Source organism: Oxyura jamaicensis, chromosome 20 (assembly GCF_011077185.1).
Source record: "Oxyura jamaicensis isolate SHBP4307 breed ruddy duck chromosome 20, BPBGC_Ojam_1.0, whole genome shotgun sequence".
NCBI lineage: Eukaryota > Metazoa > Chordata > Aves > Anseriformes > Anatidae > Oxyura > Oxyura jamaicensis.
This window is the reverse complement of record NC_048912.1, coordinates 12,504,739-12,522,566: the sequence shown is the minus strand read 5'-3', so window position 1 is coordinate 12,522,566 and position 17,828 is coordinate 12,504,739. Positions and strand designations below refer to the sequence as shown.

The following is a 17,828-nucleotide window of genomic DNA, read 5'->3' as shown; positions in this document are numbered from 1 at the left end:
GTCCAAGAATGTGGGTAAGGACAGTGCTTGAGTGTGCAGAGAGACAAATGCAGCTGAGCATCTGCAAGGAGAGGGCTGCCTGTGGAGCTGGGAGCAGAGGTGAGAGCTGCCTCATCCTCTGTGGCTGAAGCAAACTCGCAGACTTTCTCCCAGACTTTCATGTCATTCCATATTTCATTAAAATGTGTTCACCTGCCCCATGCTGCTGCCTCTGCCTAGCTATTCACTCTACACACGCCTGCAGGTCCGGTCCCACATCTTAAAAATACGTGTAGGTGGAAAACACAACTCACTGCAGCCATCAGAGAGAGTGGCTGCACCTCTGCATTTCATCACTACTCCACTTGTGCCTGATGTTTTTTAAAAAACAGATTTATTTTTAAACGCTGCTTTTGAATGGAAAAGCAGTGGAGGAGGGAGAGATGGGAGTGGCAGGCCAGCCCTGCGGGGAAATGAGTAATTGCACAGATAAAAGCCGGAACATGCTGTATTATCCATAAGTCTAATACAACAGAAAGCATTTGTTTTGGATGGGGATCGCCTTCTGCTAAGTGGAAGTTTTGGAGGTGATGTCACTGCTGTTAATGAATCAGTGCCGTGGTCGAGCAGGGATGAGATCCGTCGTCGGTCAACCGTCGAGATTTCTTGCCTGGCGCCTCGGGAGCCGCCTGTTTACCCAGCACAGTCCTGCCCGCACTGGCTGGGGAAGCAGGAGGTGCACTGCACAGGGAGCGTGGGCTGGCGTCTGCTAAACGACTTCGTTCACATTTCCCGGCCTTCCTCTCTGCAAGCACAGGTACACGTGGAGGAGCGGATGGGACGCACGTGGCCCCATCCCTCCCTGCTCTGGGCTCATTTATTCCTTCCACACCAAAAAAAAAAAAAAGGAAACTCAGAAGTAAGAAAAATGCCTTAGAAGCCTTTTATCCAAAATATTTGCATTACCAAAACGTTGCTCGTTGCTGTATCTGCCTGGTGACAGCTACGCACAGCGGGGTTCTGTGGCAGGTCCCCGTCCCACACGCCCCCATTGGTGCTCCAGGCTCGCCTGACCCTCGTTCCTCTCCCCCGCAGGCTGCAGTGTGACTGCCAGCACAACACCTGCGGCGGGTCCTGCGATCGCTGCTGCCCAGGCTTCAACCAGTTCCCGTGGAAGCCTGCCACTGCCGACAGCGCAAACGAATGCCAGCGTAAGTTGGAGTTGGGTTTTTCCTTCCTTTTCCCGGCTGCTTTGCAGAGCACGGGTTGACCACGCTTCCCCGGCCCCTTGACGCTGCAGCGCAGCCAAGTCTTTCACCGAGCTGGTGAAATGGTTTGTGGTGTGTAGCCCTGGGCGAAGCAGAGATCAGCAGCGCTGCTGAGAGCACAGTTTACACGACGGTTGATTTTGTTTAGTCGAGGCTCGCGCAGGGAGGCCCGCAAGGTCTGTACAGGGCTTTGATTCTGCTCACGCTCCAGTTCCTCCTCCGTATCCAAGGGTTCACACAGGCAAGTCTCGTTGCTCAATTCTGTCTCCAAGATGAATTGCGTTTGGGTCTGTTTACATACAGGACATCGTTATTTGTCCGGAGAAACCTTTGGTAAACGCCGACACTGGAATTTGTGCAGCTCTGGGAATGCAGAGCACAGAGCGTAGCTACATCGCACGATCTCTTTTAAGTGCAGGGCAGTTAGGACAGTTAGATCTTATTCTTGTGGGTTTATAGAGACAGCGAGCTGAACTTCATAGCTCACCTCCATCCTGGGTGGGATAAAAGAAGCAAGAATGTTGCCCTCTAAGCCAGGCTACTTGAGGCCCCAAAGTTGGGTAATTTCTCTTTCTCGTCTCTACACGCCTGCACATATTTTTCTTCTGGTTTTGTGCCTGCTGTCGGTTTTTTTTTTCTTTTTCTTTTTTTTTTCTTTTTTAAACCAGACCTTGTGAAAGAGCTGTTTCTTCTGGGCTTTTGACCTGGAAGATCTCTGGAAGCTTGGGTGTTCCCCCAGATGCATTCAAGCGACTTTCCTGATGGAAATGTAACCCACTGGATATCAAACCCACAAGGAAGAGTTAATGTCCTGAGACCCAGCTGGTGACAGACGGACCTCCAAGGACTGATGACTTAGCTAAAATCTCTCTGTATTTTCAGCTTGCAACTGCAACGGCCACGCCTATGACTGCTATTACGACCCCGAGGTGGATCGCCACAAAGCCAGCAAAAGTCACGAAGACAGATATGAAGGGGGAGGTGTCTGCATTGACTGTCAGGTAGGTCTGAAGGGCTCTGGTGGAAAAAGCTCTTGCAGATCCTTGTGTGTGTTTTTCTGCAGTCACACCTGGAGTTCGGTCTTTCTGGCAGCTCTGCCAACCCCTTCACACTCCCTCTGTTATTTGAATTAGGGTCTCTCCCTGGAAATCTGGTCTCTTTGCCATGCACCAGTAATGATAACAACACGCTTGGATTCCTCGCTGCCCCCAGGGTAGTACCATTTGAGCTGTGCGATCCTGCTGGGAGAAGCAGTTCACTCCCGTCTTCCTAGCCCAAAGTGGTCAAGGCATTTTTACCATCTGAAGCAAATAGAACGGGCTTGAGGTCAGATACGAACCTGAAGCTCAGACTGGAGTTATGGGAGGATGCAGAGTTCACAGGAAATGCTTTGTTTTCGAATCAGGATATGGAATTTTGAGCAAATTGAGGTCTATGTGCTGACATTCCTGAGTTGCTCCCTCTGGGCCCTTGAGCTGTTAGTAAATCTGGCAGATGAACATGAATCCTCTCCTGCAGGCAGAGGAACTGATGTCGGTGTAACCCACTGTCTTTCAGCATCACACCACTGGCATTAACTGTGAGAGGTGCATCCCAGGATACTACCGGTCCCCTGACCACCCAATCGACTCTCCGTACATTTGCTATCGTGAGTGTGATTTCCTCTGCAGGCTCCAGACACCCTCCTGGACTTGGTGACGCTGGGGAGGGTGGTTTGGGGATTGGCATGAGAGATTTTGCTGGTGTAAGGAGTCCAGCACCATGAGAGATGGGGCCACGCAGGCAGTTCCTGCTGCAGCTGGCATTGTCCATGGAAATGTGAGTGTGCACGCAGCCTGTACGTGTCTGCAGCATCCATGAAACCAGAAGCGGTGATATGTCCAAGGCTGGAGTGACCTAAAACTGTGTTGTCACCTCTGCTGTACCCCCACGGAAATCTAGTCTTAGCTGCTGTCTCTGTGCCCTTTCAGCCAGTAGCTACAAACCACTGCAGTCTGTGCCTCTAAGCCAGACCACGTCAAAATCACTCTTTTTATTTCTGGAGAGAATTCGTATCGGATGGTGGGGGCTCTTACAGAGATTCCGTGTTGTAGCGATGCCCCTGTTGTGCTTGTGGCTGGCACGGGTCTTGATCAGTGATGGCCAGTGCTGCTTGTCCCTCTCCGCAGGCTGTAACTGCGAGTCTGACTTCACCGATGGCACCTGTGAGGACCTCACCGGCCGCTGTTACTGCAAGCCCAATTACACCGGGGAGCACTGCGACGCCTGTGCTGAGGGATACCTCGACTTCCCCCACTGCTACCGTAAGTACAGCGAGTGAGGCTGTGCGGTGGCCAGGTCTGGGACCTCCCAGACCCAGCGGGCACAGAAATGGTCAAAGCTCCCTTTGTGGCCTCTCTTGAGATGTCTTTCCCCCACGCCACGTTGGCAGTCCTGTCTCAGGAGTGGTTCCCACTGGTGTGGATGGAGCTGTGCTCATCCTTGGTGGAGGCTGGAGCAGAGCAGGGCTGGACCCAGCTCCCTGGAGTCAGTGGGAACTTCCCCTTAGTCTAGAGTCTGACCTGACTTTCTGTGTTGGAGAGAGAAAGATGTCTTTCCAGAGCCCGGGTCTAAAATGGCTGTAGTTGTTTTTTGTATAGCGGGATGTCTGCACTTGGTTACGTGTTTCACATTTTTATTCAGCCCGTTAAGTTTTGGGACCATCAACCCATTGCTATTCTGACAGGATTTCTTTGTGTGATGACCTGTGCGGTGTCTCTTTCTCCAAATAGCTGTTCCAGCTTTCGCTTACAACGATACTGGAGAACAAGTGCTCCCTGCGGGACAGATAATAAGTAAGCACTTCAATTTTCCTTGCTGCTTTGGCCATCACCCTGCTATTATTACTGTTCCACCTCGCTGCCCAACGCGAGATCAGGACTTCAGCTTATGGGACTTGTATGTTGTAAGGGACAGCCCTGACACACAGCGGTTCTGAGAGAGGAGGCAGCTGAGGGAGAGGGGAAAGTAACGGTGGGTCCAGGCCAAGTGGGGATGTCCCTCCTGCTCCCTCTGTAAGGAACACCCTAAGATCATGGAGGGGCTGTGGCTGAGGTGGAACTTGAGCTGGGTTCTCCCAGAGCTCAGCCTTTGGGTTTCGGTACACACCGGTACTTGCACCACACCTGCATGTTCTGCATTCCCCATGGGGTGGAAGTCACAGTGGGTCCACGCTGACAGCCCCACTGCACAAAGCCATAAGTAGCACAAACTCCTGGGAAGCATCCGGAGGCGGCTTCTCACCCCGTGTTGCTTCCTGTGTTGTTTTCAGTGTTCACCCATGCCCTCATCCGCGCTCCCCTCCAACTCCCTCCTCTCTGATGATCACCCCTCAGCTGATCTCATCCCTTGTCTTTACTTTGTTTCTTTTCCCACCGAGTCCTCCTTTGTCTCATGCTCCCTAGCGTGCTGGAGATAATCTTTTCCTTCCTTCTGATATTTTAAACTCTGTATCTTCCAGGCAGGTTTTTCTTTCCAGAGCTGGAACTTCTCACTTCCCTTCTCATTTCCCTGCCTCCCCCTTCCTCTGGTTCTTGGATGATTTCTGCACCTCCGTCCCCAGCCCAGCTGTTGCAGGAGGCAGGGTTGGCTGAGGGCCTCAGCACTGCTGGCCCAGAGCACCAACCTGCCCTGGCAGCAAGAAGGGCTCAGATGCAGCTGAGCATAGCGTGGCTGGAGAAGGAGCCCAGATCCCACCCTGGGTAGCTGAAGTTTGGTTATTCATACACAGCTCTTGGGCAGTGCTTCGCCAAATCAGCCTCCTGGGCTTGTGCCGTCAGCGTTTGCCTGCCCTGTGCATTGCCTTGTTGCAGTCCAGCACCTCGCAGAGCTGCGTGATGCTGAGGTTTCCGAATCACCCTGCGACCCTGTGAGCCAGCCATGCTGGTCAGCTGGGCAGGCTTTGGTTAAAACATTTGCAACTGATCGGAAAGTTACTAGGGGGCAAACCCATGAGCTCTCACCTCTCACTGCAACCCCTTCCCGGACGTACGGGGCATAGAGTTGAGCCGACAGCACTGTGTTGTTGCTTGTTGTGTGTCCCCCCTGCAGACTGTGATTGCTACGCCGGTGGGACAGAAGGCAATGCCTGTCGCAAAGACCCTCGGGTGGGGATGTGCGTGTGCAAACCCAACTTCCAGGGGACACACTGCGACCAGTGCGCTCCAGGCCACTACGGACCCAGCTGCCAGCGTGAGTGACTCTGAGTTAGTGGCCTCGAGCCTCCCCCTGCTGGCCTCCCTCCTGGGCAGAAGCATGCCTCTCCCCATCCTCGGGTTGTGCTGGGGAGGAGGAATTCTCCAGCCCTACTTCCAAGTGACAAATTCCCAGGACTTTGGCCGGTATTTTCCACCCAGCCCTAGCCCTCCAGTGTCCATCCTGCCTGGGGGTGCTCCTGAGAAATTCCGTAGGGATGTGAGCTGTGGGCTGGCCGTGCTTACTGTCAGCCGTGTCCCTGTGGTGTGCCCAGTGACTGCATTTCTGCCCAGAAGGATGGGCAGCTCGGTTCCTTTCCTAGGAAAGGAGAATGCTAAGGAGCTCTTTATTTACTAGTGCCTTTGTTGCTTTCCAGCCTGCCAGTGCTCCGGCCCTGGTCAGTACGATGGCACCTGTGACAGCGAGACAGGACAGTGTCTGTGTCGAACGGGATTTGAAGGGCACTCGTGCGATCAGTGCGCTCCCGGCTACTTCAGCTACCCCCTGTGCCAGCGTGCGTATCCGTCCTCCCAGGGGCTGGGGGGCGTGCGTGTCTGTGCTCTGCAAATGGGTCGGTGTGCATCAGATCTGGCAAAAAGTATCTGAAGACAATCTCCGCCCTGCTTACAGATACTGTAATGGAAAAAAAAGATGCCAAAAAGTGGGCACAAATCAAGGATTGCATGGTGGCGGTCAGGGTGACAGCAGCAGTCTGCCTCTGCCAGCTTTAGGGTGGATGTTACAGCAAAGTCAGTCTTCGGGTAGGGTTTTGAAGGGATACTAGAAGTGGTGTCGTGGGCATTTTGGAGGATGTGAAAAAATGTGCAGAGATCAACCGTTTGAACACTTAGGGCAGCACCCACGTGTCCATTTGAAAGCCTCAGAAAAAGCCCCAAGCTTTGCTCTGTACTCCCAGAGCAGAGCAGACGTTTTCTCTCTCTTGCAGTGTGCGGCTGCAGCGCGGTCGGGACGCTGCCAGGAGGCTGCGACTCCTCCGGGAGGTGTTTCTGCAGACCTGAGTTTGCCGGGCCGAGGTGCGAGCAGTGCAGCCCTGGGTACCACTCCTACCCCCACTGCTACGGTAAGAGCACAGCGTTGGTGGTGAAGAGGTGGGGATGTCCACGTGTCAGAGTGAAAGGCACGGGGTGCTTTGTCTCCCCAAAACACCTCTCAGGGGAGGAACTAGCTGGCTCCGTACTGACGAGGCAGCTGAGAGGCATCTGGGGGTTTCCTCATGGCAGAGTGAGGTGATGTGTAGGAGAGAAGCCATCCTGGCTCCCTGCTCAGCATCCGTCGGCCATGGATATTGTGTGAACGTGCCTCAAATTGTGGTTATTCACGTGGGACGTTGTAATGAGGGTTAACATTCAGTTCCTGCCGGTCTGTCACCTGCCAAAAAACATGCCTTTTCTCAGATGTTGGTGCTTCCCAAAATCAAAACCCATGTGATTTGCACTATGAATTTGGCAGGCTTGTTCTGGAGGTCATGGATCGTGCCAAAGCCTGGAGGACAAAGCTTTTTTTATCGGTCACACTTCCTTATCCCAACCCGTCTGTGACCTGGTGTCCCAGCTCCTTCCTTTTCGTCTCTCTTTGGTGCATTAACCTACTAAACTGCTGAGGAACATTGAATTGGCTGTAAAAAACTCTCAGGGGCATTTTCCTGGTACGGCTATGTTTGTAGATTAAAGTATTCCCCGTCTCTCTGGAGGATTAAGAAAATTCATTTCTGATGGAAGTATTCCCCGTCTCTCTGGGGAATTAAGAAATTAATTCATTTCTGATGGAAATAGCTACTTCCTGTGGGACTGAGCAGCAATTCAGACCAGCAGCGGTTGGCCACAGCTCATGTGTTGTCAGACTATTGAGAGTCTTGCTCTTGCAGCCTGTTCCTGCGATTCCCGAGGTGCGGTGGACAACAACTGCAGCCCAGCTGGCCAGTGCCGATGCCACGCAAATTTTGCAGGGCACACCTGCAACCAGTGCGCCCTGGGCTTCTACGGCTACCCCAGCTGCACACGTGAGTAGCCACCCTTGTGAGAGGATCCTAGAGGAGGGAGGGGAGGAGCTGCTGCTAATGACATTGAAATGGATTTCTTTTCCATAATCCATCTCTAAGGGTTATACGTGAATATAGCTGGCTCTTGCAGCAGGCATCAGTTTTTTCTGTAGCACCTGGCTATCCATCTGATAGGCATGCTTTATATAATGAGCAACCATCGCCAGAGGCTGTGCAGCCTCAGTCTCCCCCAGTTCCTTCATCGTCACTAACAGCAGGAGCCGGGGTCTGCCTGCTTGGTTTGGAGATGAAACCCAGTCTGGATATGTGGCCTCTGTACCAGCGAGCTCTTAAGAAGCAGACCTACAGGGTATGAACTGGGGAGCAGCTGTGGGTCAGACTTCCTCTCTGAAAGAAGTGTGTGCGGGTGAACATAAACTGTGCTCAGAGTTGCATCTGTCTGTGCTGGGGTTTGAGTGCCTGCAGCCAGAGAGCAGGGCTCTGAGAAGGGCGATATTTTCCCAGCAATCTCAAACCTCGTGTTCAGATTGCACTTTGGTGCCATGAGGCGTTCAGATGTGGCTCACGGGACACATTCAGGCTCTTCAGGGCTTGCTCCACCCTAGTTCGTGCCAGTGCACAGCAACTGTGCTGAAACCAGCAGGAGTACAGTTGTACAACAGGCTGAACATCAGGATTTGGGGTTTTGTGTCCTCAAATTCAAGGTGGCATGGTGAGAGCCTTCCAGCAGCTTGCCTGGGTGCTGCATCACTCCGGGAGCAGAGCTGCTGGTGCCAGGGCTGAGCGATGCCTGTGGCAGGTGCCTGCAGCCCAAGAACTCTGGATAGCCTTCTCCAGCTCTGGGCAGAGCGTCCCCATCTCCCTCCCCGTCGGCAGTCCGGCTGGGAGCCAGATGTACTCTTATGTCTCCCGGCAAGAATTTACTGCTCATTAAAAAATAATCTGTGATACAGTTTCCCTGAAGCAACAAAAGAGCATCATCACCCTCTTGCACCATACTAAATGTGGATGCCTGAGCCACGGCCAGCTGGCAGAGCGCTACTAGCAAATGCTGATGCCGGCAGTATGCTTTGAAGAGGCTGGAGACACGGATGAAATGGTCTCGCAGGAATTCAGTAGCCTTTTTTTCTTTCTATCCTACAGCAATATCCAGATAGCAGAGCTGTAGAGGAGTCATGGCAAGGAAAGAGGAGAAGAGCATGTTTTTGTTTGTTTGCTTTTAAATCTGTAGTTTAATTAACAGTGTTTTGCTGTGCCAGTCCAGGGTGTCGGCTTAAAACCTTCCCCCTTGGCATCAGAGCAGGGATTTGAGGAGCTCCCAGGAGCTGCCCGACAGCTTGCTGACCTTTCATGCGATAGGGCCGCAGGATCTCTCCGTGCATTCGCAGCAGGCAGGTTATACAGGAAGCTGCAGAGCCGTTGCCCTGCCTTGCCCTCAGCTGCTGGCAGCGCCACGGCTGTGTCTGGTGCTGCAGACCTGCTGCCTGTCCTCAACAGCCACAGGGCAGACACTGACGGCTGAGTGCTGCTCTTAGGAGTCTGGGTGCTACTGGGCTTCTCTAGGGTCTGATCTGTCTCTGGTTGCTGACCTTCTGGGGATGAGATCATGCGGTCCCCTTTTCTTTAACCAGAACTCCCCCCACCACTGAAATAACACCTCAGTATACGTGAATGGCTGTGATAAAAATGTGAAAAGCATTGTTTTTCTTGTATTTTTTTAAACTAAATGAAAGCAGGAGTTTGTTATTTATAACCTGTGTTTTTGAATGCTTTGGTGAAGGTCAGGCAGACAAAAGAGGTTGTTGGTGGGAAGCCTTGAAGGCAAGAGCCTTTGTGCCCGGCAGGCCCAGCAGTTGCTCTCTCCTCTTTTGCAGCTTGCCAGTGCTCCAGGGAGGGCTCTCTGCACAGCACGTGTGACCAGGAAACAGGGCAGTGCAGCTGCCGGCCCAAAGTGACGGGACTGCGCTGCGATAGCTGCGTGCCGGGCGCCTATGGATTTCCACACTGTGAAGGTAGCCCCCTTCTCCTCCCTGGGACGGGGACTCTGGTGGTCTGGGACGTGGTGCGGTGCCGGTAAATGGGCATGTTGCTCCCCAACAGCTGCGTCAGGGAAGAAATAACAACCCTGAGGAACAGCCGGGGTGTGAGCTGGCTCTGTAAATCCCTCCTTGTGCCTCTCTTTTCTAGTGGGCTCCTGTAACCCAGCGGGGTTGGTGACTGCAGATCCCTCACTGGCCCCGGTGAGTACCAACTGAAGCTGCCGGCAGCTCGGGTCATGTTTTCACTTGATCCCCTTTTTCTCACTTTGGGCCAAGTCCTTCCTTAAGCACAGTGCTGAAAACGGCCATTGCCCACTCCACAGCAGCAGACACCACATTCAGCCACTGTGCTGCAAGTCCTCACCTGCTCTTTTCTCCTCCTCCCTTTCTCCAGGGCTCCTGTGCGTGTCGGGCATACGTTGAAGGTCCAGCCTGTGACAGATGCAAACCCTTGTACTGGAACCTGACTCCGGAGAATCCCTACGGATGCACGAGTAAGGAAATAGCATCTGCCCAGCCTCAAAGAGCCCCTTCCGCGCTGTAACGGTGCAAGACCCACACCCAAGCCTGTGGGGACCATCGCTGCTGGGTGGTTGTGATACTTTTCCTTCCTTCTCAATGAGACGCAAGTAAAGCTGGAGGTGTCTGGGGAGAGGGGAGAGGCTAGAGCCCAAATCCTTCTGCTTCCTATAGAACGCAGGGCTCGTGCAGTGAGTTGTGCCATTCTCAGCCCTCCCTGCAGACTTTGCACACTTAACTTTTCATGGCCCGCTGTGCAGAAAAGTTGACTGTCTTCGACAGTTGTGTCTGCAAAAATGAGCAGTGAGCCCTCCACTTGCCCGGTTCCTAGCTCCTCTTATCCCAGTCGGTGCCCTCTGATGTGCTGCGTATTGTCACCCATCAGGCTTCTGACTGGTATTCTTGGCTTTCTTGTTCATCTCCCCCTCTCCAGGCTGCAAGTGTGATACCAAGGGCACCATCAGCGGAATCGCAGAGTGCCAGCAGGTGGGTTTGCTCCTCTCTGCCTCTGGGCACCTCCCAGTCCGTGCTGAGCTGGGAACGTTTCAGCTCTGTCTCCTGCAGCTGCTGCTGGAGAAGCCTGTCCTGACGCTGAGCTCTCAAAGGTTGCACCACAATCTGTGCTTGCATGGGAACATAGGATTAAGACCTGTCATAAATTAGGCACCTAAATATTTCTGTGTCTGGCCCAGGATGCCTGGTTTTTTGTTTGCCTGCGTTTTTGGGTAATTGCACTTATCTGGCCCACCCACGCACAGGAAGCATGAAACTCAAAATGTTCCTCCAGTATCCCAGACTAGGACCCAAATAGCTGAGGAATGGCTCAGCCATGACGAGATGCGGGAGGGAACAAGCTCTTCTTTCTGCCTGCTCTCTCCTAGGGCGATGGGCAGTGTTTCTGCAAACCGAACACCTGTGGCCAGTTCTGCTCAACGTGCAAGGATGGCTACTTCAGTATGGAGAACGCAAATTACTTTGGCTGCCAAGGTGAGTCCCCTTTCGGTGTGTCAGGTGAAATGGGGGGGGGGCACAAGAGCTGGCCCTGAAGCAAGCGTCTGCACATACCCCCTGACTGGTGGCCTCGGAGGAAAGGAGCAGGGGATGTCCCAGCTCCTGCTTTTGAACAAACCATGGCCCAGGGCAGGTGTTGGATCTTGGAGTGTATCTGGAGACCCAAGCGGGTAGACACTGGTGGACAAAGGACAGATGTCCATCACGCTGGGGAATGAAAGGCCAGGAAAGCCCTCTTGGGTGCTGCTTGCTTCAGAAACTGGTGTGCTCGCGTCCTTGCAGCTGTACCCCATCTTCCTCCTGCTGGGAGCAGGTGGACATGGGGTTGGCTGCTCTCCATGGTGCCCATGGGAGGAGAGGAAGGAGGAGATCCGGCTGCTGTCGGCTGGCCCACACGGTCCCGGAAGGGCTGGGAAGAGGGAGCGAGGCTGCTGCTGGCTGCAGGGCTGCGGCGCCCGGCCATGAGGGTTTGCAGACCTTGTTACTCCCGCAGCCGTCTGGAAATAGCTCGGCGCTGAGGTGGAAGAGGAGCTGCTCCAAGTGGGGCCAGGGCCAATATGAAAACGGATACAATGGAATAAAAATAGTGGCCCCAGCCTCCCCACCCGCTGGGGCGCGCCTTTGATTAGGGACCAGGAGCTCGTTAGCACGGCGGGAATGTAAACAGGCGCTTCCTGCCCACAGGCTGCCGGTGCGACGTTGGCGGGTCCCTGGGGCCATCTTGCGAGGAGCGGAGCGGAGCCTGTCGCTGCCGTCAGAACACACGTGGCCCCACCTGCGCTCAGTAAGCTGCTAGCACCTCAGGGTGCCGGGCCTCTCGTTCGCTGTCTCGGGGCTGGTGTCCCGTGCCACCACTGGGATGGGGACCTGACCATCCGGGCTGCTGCCACATCAGCCGTGTGCCTGGCACAGCTGTCCTCCTGCCCGCAGGGGTGACATGCAGAAGTGTCTGTCACTAACATCTAACATCTCAAAAGGCTAAAGGGGACATCGGTGAGTGAGTCAGGAGCCTTTCCTTCCAGATAACTAGGTAACGGTGCTCCTCCTCTTCCGCAGACCTGCACGGGACCATTATTTCCCTGACCTTCACCACCTGAAATTTGAGCTGGAGGAAGGTACCACGCCAGCCGGCCGGGCTGTGCGCTTCGGCTACAACCCCCTGGAGTTTGAGGGGTTCAGCTGGCGAGGATATGCGCAGATGTCCTCCATCCAGGTATGCCTGCTGCCTCCGGCCCAGCCCAGCTCCCCCTGCGGAGGACGTGGCTGGTGGAGAGCTGACGTGCTTTTGGCACACATCGTTTACCCCAAGTGCTTCTCAAACCCCCCAAAGTCACATGACAGCCAACATAAACAGCACAGTGAATATATATAGCCTGTTTGGGCAGATATTTCCTGTAGTGCTAGGGACAGCATAGACTGATGAGGGGAAAGATCCTAAATTGGGAGTCCCCTGACATCCTAATCCGGTTAGATAAAGGTGGTAGCTTGGTGATTACTTACAGGGATGTCTGTAAACACTGTATCTGGCTTTCCTTGTGGCTATTTCATCTGACTCTGCTCCTTCCTGCATCTCTCTGCATAACCTTCTCTCCCTTTTCCAAAAATAAAGTAGATCCTTCTTTGCTGCCGTGTCTGGCTGGGATCTCTTGTTACTGGTCTGCCTCTGCTCTGCTGATAGATGCCAAAATGGTGGTTTACACTAACCTGGAGTTGGCTGAGCCGCACAGATGAAGCTATTTCATCTGTTGACCTTTTTTTTTTTTTCTTGGGTGGGTTCTTCTGCATGGCACCTGCAGAAGTGTCACCTGTGTGTGTGTTCAGGGATGGGGTACAGGGCAGTGATTTTCTGTCAGTCTTGGCCCATGTAAGATATTCCTTATTCTGGTGTATTTACTTTCAGTTTTCTTGGCTTTTTACATGCTTAAGTGAAATAATAAAGGGCAAAAATATTAGCCATTTCCCATTGAATTTGTACATAGGAGCCAGGCAACAAACTGCTGCAGGCTGCCTTGAGAAAACCCTAGCCTTAAAGTTTAAGTATGGAGCTCATGCTCAAGCTCATGGCTTTGTTCTGCATCCAGCGTTGGCTTTGAGATAGAAATAGGCCTTGACAAAAGGTCAAGCTCATGGCTTTCTGCTGGCAGGTCTCTCCTCTAGTTTGCTCTTTGCAAGGTCCTTCCAGTTTGCTCTCCAGTGGGAAGATGGTGTGCAACTGGAGCTTCAGGGAGTCTCCCCAGGCACATCCCCTGCTTCGCTCTTTAGGCAGAAGGGTAATTAAGCAGGTGCTCAGATCTCTTTAAAATGAGTAGGATGAAGCATCTACTTAACTGGTATCTTCCCAAACAGCGTTCAGACAGGCGGAGGGCTGACACGGCCCTCGGTGGCACATTGCCTTGTCACCACTAGTTCATAGTGCTGCGGGTTTCTGGGGATGAGGCACCAGCTCCATTTGTAGCCTTCTCTGTAGGCATCTGGGCAGAGACCTGTAAGCACAGGAACCAGGAGCTTCAGCGTTTGGTCCCTGCCAGCTGGTTATGTCACAAAGCCCAGAAGCAATACGCAGATAAGAAAAACAAGAACTTCTTAAAACCCCTCTCCTCTGGCACGGCGTGTGCCCCAGGACTGCTGAATGACCCCGCTGTGCCAGAGAATCTTTCCCGTGTGGATGGAGCCTCTCCACCCGCTTCCTGCAGGCAGCTTGTTCCCTCCACGGGTGGCCGTGGAAGGGGACAGCGTGGTGAGGCAGGGCCGATGTGCTTGTCTTCTCCTTGCGCTGTGGCATGTCGCTTTGGGAGCAGTGAGCCGAGCGGCTGCGCTTAGGCTGGTGGCTGTCGGCGGTGGAGGTAATTGAAGGTGTGCTCTGCTTCTCTCCCCTTTCTCTCTCCACCAGCCCAAGGTAGTGGTGACTCTCAATGTGACTTCCCCCGACCTCTTCCGCCTCGTCTTCCGCTACGTCAGCCGGGGGCCCGCCAGTGTGGAAGGGAGGGTCTCGGTCGTTGAGGAAGGAAAGTTTAATGTTTGTGACAACTGTAAGTGCATTTTTCGCTTCTAGACTAACTCAGAGCATCCCACACTGCGACACTACTCCTCCGCCCCTTCTCCTGTCCCAGGTGTGCCCATCCTAAGCGTGCCCATCCCAAGCGTACCCATCCCAGAGGGCCGGCCAGTGCCGTGCCCTGGGATAGCAAGGGAGGGGGAAGAGAGGCAGGCAGGCAGGCAGGTAGGCAGGCGGGTCAGGCTCTCCCGCAGCGTGGGTGAGTGGCCAGGAGCTGGCCTCCCAGTGACGTGTGCCCCGTGTGCTTTTTTGCTTTTTGCAGAATAAAATCAGAGTCACTGTAGACGTGAAGGAGGCAGAGCTCTATCTGTTCCATGTCATCCTGAGGTATATTAATTCAGGAGGGGCCACTGTGTATGGCAAAATTACAGCTTATCAGCCACGAAGGAGAGGTAAGGATCCCAGACTGCTCTGCTCCCCTGCACCATCGCCACCTCCTCCCCATCCCAGGCTACCTTCTGCATCATCCTTTCCAGAAGACAGTTCCATGTGGCTTTATCCCATTAGTCCTGCCTTTCCAACTCAAAGGCTGATTTCAGCCTGCAGCCCCCCTTATTTAACAAAGCAGTAGCAAGCTGCTCCCCAGTCCTGGGGCTGCGCGTTGAGGACAGTTACCAGCCAGGCTGTTGTGCGGTAAGGCTGCTGCACAGCTAGGTACGGTCTCTCCAGCAAGACTCAGAATCACCTCAGTGCCCCAGGCAGAACTGAGCTGAATTTCTACAAAACCAGAATGGGCCAAGTGATGGGAGTTGGATCCAAACTTTGGCTGCTGGATATAGATTTATTTCACAGATGCCCTCATGTGGCAGGCCTGTCCTTGCCTTGTGCTTCTCCCAAGCCAGGCTGCTGGCTTCAAAGAGTGCAAGCTTTGGAAGTGCCTGGGAATTGCATGTGTTATACAAGCTATGCACTCTGGTAGTTAGTTTCTTGTCAAGACATGAGCTGCTGGAGAGGAAGACGAGACACCAAAAGATGGCTGAACAAGCCTAAAGACCTGCAAATCGATTATTCTGGGAATCAGTGTGAGCAAGCTTGCATGGGGACAGAGCTGAAGCCATGCAAGTGCCCTAGGGCACAGCTGGCTGATTGTTTTTACCCCTCTGACAACTCTGCAGTGACATTGTCCTGCTGTACAAGGCTGTTGCCATCAGCTAACTGATTTGGCAGTGTGAAGTTCTGTCCTCTGTCTTGAATTGACATAGAAGATGTTTTGCCTTTGATATCATATGCAAGGTTTGAAATGCTAAGATATTATTTTTCTACCTTTTTTTGAGGGAAAAAAATAGCTGGTTATTTTTATAGCCATACTACACAGCAGAAAGCCCAGAGAAGCATGAGCCACACTCATGCTTCAGGATCTGACCAAAGGTCTGGAAGTGTTTAATCATTCCTATGCAGCAGCAGAGTTCATTTGCCTTATGATGTGTTTCCCTCCTTGCTCAAAAGCAACACTTGATTTTTCTAGTGCTGAAGGCAAACTGCCAGACCGATACAGCAGCAGTGGGATCTAGGAGGGCAGCTTCCCTGGTAGGACGAACCAGCTCCAGAAATGCCAACTGGTTAGAATGGGCTTCAAATGGTAAAGGACTTTAAAGGCTTGGAAAGACACTGAAAGGACAAATTGGACCGTTTTATCTCTCCCTGCTTGACGAAGATAAGTGAGAAGATATGGCCTGCAAAAGGGAAGCCTTTTCCAAGTGTATAATCTACTGACCAGTTTGTCCCACCCCACCTTCACAACCCATCTCAGTTTGAGTTGTGCATCCAGTCAAAGGGAAGTCAAACTTCAGCTGCTCAGGAAATCTGCCCCGTTGCCTGTTGAGGGAAGAAATCTCTTCATTCCTTGCATCCTCACCTTTGCTTCCCATCTGAGAAAGTGAGGGCTTGGCCTCAGCTGGTGCCAGGCGTGTTGCAGACCTAGCACATGGGAGAAGAGACTGCCTTATCCCAGCAGCAGCACAAGTCCTTGCTATAGCTTCTGACCCTCTGCACTATGCCTTGATGTCCATGTACCATACTAGGATAGTCAGAGTGACATTCTCCCCTTCTTCATCTCGTCTGCTCCCCATGCAGCCATACTCAGTGAATCGTTCCTCATCATGTGCTTCAAAACCTCCTGAGACTGTTAGGCAGGCAGGCAGGCTGCTCCTAGGCGCTGTTTCGTTGTTGCATCCAAAGTTAATGAATTCAAAGGTTACAGAAATGGAAATGTGTCAGCTGAGCCACGGAGCTGTTCAACTGCAGCAGGATCAGGCCTTAAATCTCTTCTGTTCTGTCAGTTAAAATCAACGTCTAAATCTCAGGCACAGAGAGTCTATTGCTGGCAAGAAAGGCATGAGCACAGACTGGGGGCCTGAGAGCTTGCCGGAAGGCAGGTAGCTTGCCCATGGAGCTGGGGTGAGAATATCCCTAAGGACAAGTGTACGTGGGCAATTCTTTTTGTCTGTCTCGGAATAAATTCTTCACAGAGGACTTCCTTCTCCAGCAGGCAAACTGCTGTTTGGAATGCAATACTCTGTGCTTTGCAGTCCGGGGAGGCAGAGCACACAGTGAGAGCCGTGGATTATCGGATTATCATTAAGGATTGCAGAGATTCTCTTTTTTTTTTTTTTTTTTTTTTTTTCTCCCATTAAGCTACTGAGTAGATTTAGAGTGGATGCCTCTGTTATGGGTCGGTGTGGGATTGTGGTGTCTGCTACAGCAGCACCAAAAGAGCAGGAGGCCGGGTCCTCCTGCTGCATTACAGAGCCGCTCCCCTGAGCGTAACCTCTGATTTGCAGCCCCAGGTTTCCTATCTCCCCCCCAGTGCCTTCACAGCCTCTTGTCCCTCCCACTCCAGGTACAGAGCAGACCAAGCAGATTGTCTTTGCTCCCAGCACAGAGCCAGCCTTTGTCACCGTCCCCCAGAACAGCTTTGGGGAGCCATTCGTACTCAACCCCAACACCTGGTCTCTGGTTGTTGAAGCAGAGGGTGTGCTGCTGGTAAGGACCAGTCCCTGCACCCCATCCACCACGGGGAACTTCAGCAGCTCCCCGAGGGCAAGTGTCCCAAAGAGAACTAACTCTCCTATTTCTTTTCCTAGGACTATCTGGTTTTGCTACCCAGCTCATACTACGAAGCTCCAATCCTGCAGCTAAAGGTCACGGAGCCGTGTACATACCAGCCAGCCCCAGAACAAGCTACCCAGAAGTAAGAATCCCCACGTCTTTGTGCTGTGTGAGACCTACTCTCTAGCTTCTCTTGGTGTGAGGTTAAGAAATGCACACAGTCCATGTTCTGCGAGGGTCTGGATGCAGTAAAACTGGTTTGTGGAGTATTTGCCATGGTTGATAACATCTGCTGGGCCTGCACTGGCACAGAAAGCCAGTGCACAGGTCACCTTATCCACGGCACAGTCAATGTCTTCTTATGGACCCTGGATACCTAACTCTCACAGTAAGACCATAGCCCCCTCCCTATGCTGGGATGCATTCCCAGTGCCCAGGACCTCTCTGTCCATGTTGGCAGGAAGGCTGCTTGGATTCTGGACATCAGTTGTCCCCTCCACCAGTAGCAGATGCCACCAGTATTAAGAATATTGCAAGGGGAGAAGCTTTTTGTTGTTACTGCCCGTGGTGGTCCTATAATACACGCTGTCTTGCTGCACACTAACCCGAGATGCTCCTTTGGGCAGTGGAGCCCTCACATTGACCAAAGCCTTCTT

At 52.9% G+C, this 17,828-nt stretch overlaps 1 protein-coding gene across 4 annotated transcripts in view; it reads left to right on the top strand.

The window, feature by feature from the left end:
- Window positions 1-17,828, top strand: part of LAMA5 (laminin subunit alpha 5) — an 86,917-nt gene that overhangs the window by 44,615 nt on the left and 24,474 nt on the right. For 3 of the 4 annotated variants that reach the window (XM_035343902.1, XM_035343903.1, XM_035343901.1), the window contains exons 7-25: window positions 1,075-1,190; window positions 2,130-2,248; window positions 2,805-2,895; window positions 3,416-3,550; window positions 4,019-4,081; window positions 5,337-5,477; window positions 5,857-5,994; window positions 6,427-6,561; window positions 7,366-7,500; window positions 9,375-9,512; window positions 9,688-9,740; window positions 9,934-10,033; window positions 10,492-10,544; window positions 10,940-11,045; window positions 11,754-11,853; window positions 12,126-12,282; window positions 13,960-14,098; window positions 16,964-17,106; window positions 17,208-17,314. In XM_035343902.1, the coding sequence (XP_035199793.1) occupies window positions 1,075-1,190; window positions 2,130-2,248; window positions 2,805-2,895; window positions 3,416-3,550; window positions 4,019-4,081; window positions 5,337-5,477; window positions 5,857-5,994; window positions 6,427-6,561; window positions 7,366-7,500; window positions 9,375-9,512; window positions 9,688-9,740; window positions 9,934-10,033; window positions 10,492-10,544; window positions 10,940-11,045; window positions 11,754-11,853; window positions 12,126-12,282; window positions 13,960-14,098; window positions 16,964-17,106; window positions 17,208-17,314 (2,169 nt within the window). Of the gene's footprint in view, window positions 1-1,074; window positions 1,191-2,129; window positions 2,249-2,804; window positions 2,896-3,415; window positions 3,551-4,018; window positions 4,082-5,336; window positions 5,478-5,856; window positions 5,995-6,426; window positions 6,562-7,365; window positions 7,501-9,374; window positions 9,513-9,687; window positions 9,741-9,933; window positions 10,034-10,491; window positions 10,545-10,939; window positions 11,046-11,753; window positions 11,854-12,125; window positions 12,283-13,959; window positions 14,099-14,386; window positions 14,517-16,963; window positions 17,107-17,207; window positions 17,315-17,828 lie in introns of all 4 variants that reach the window. The other variant, XM_035343904.1, reaches the window with a different exon arrangement.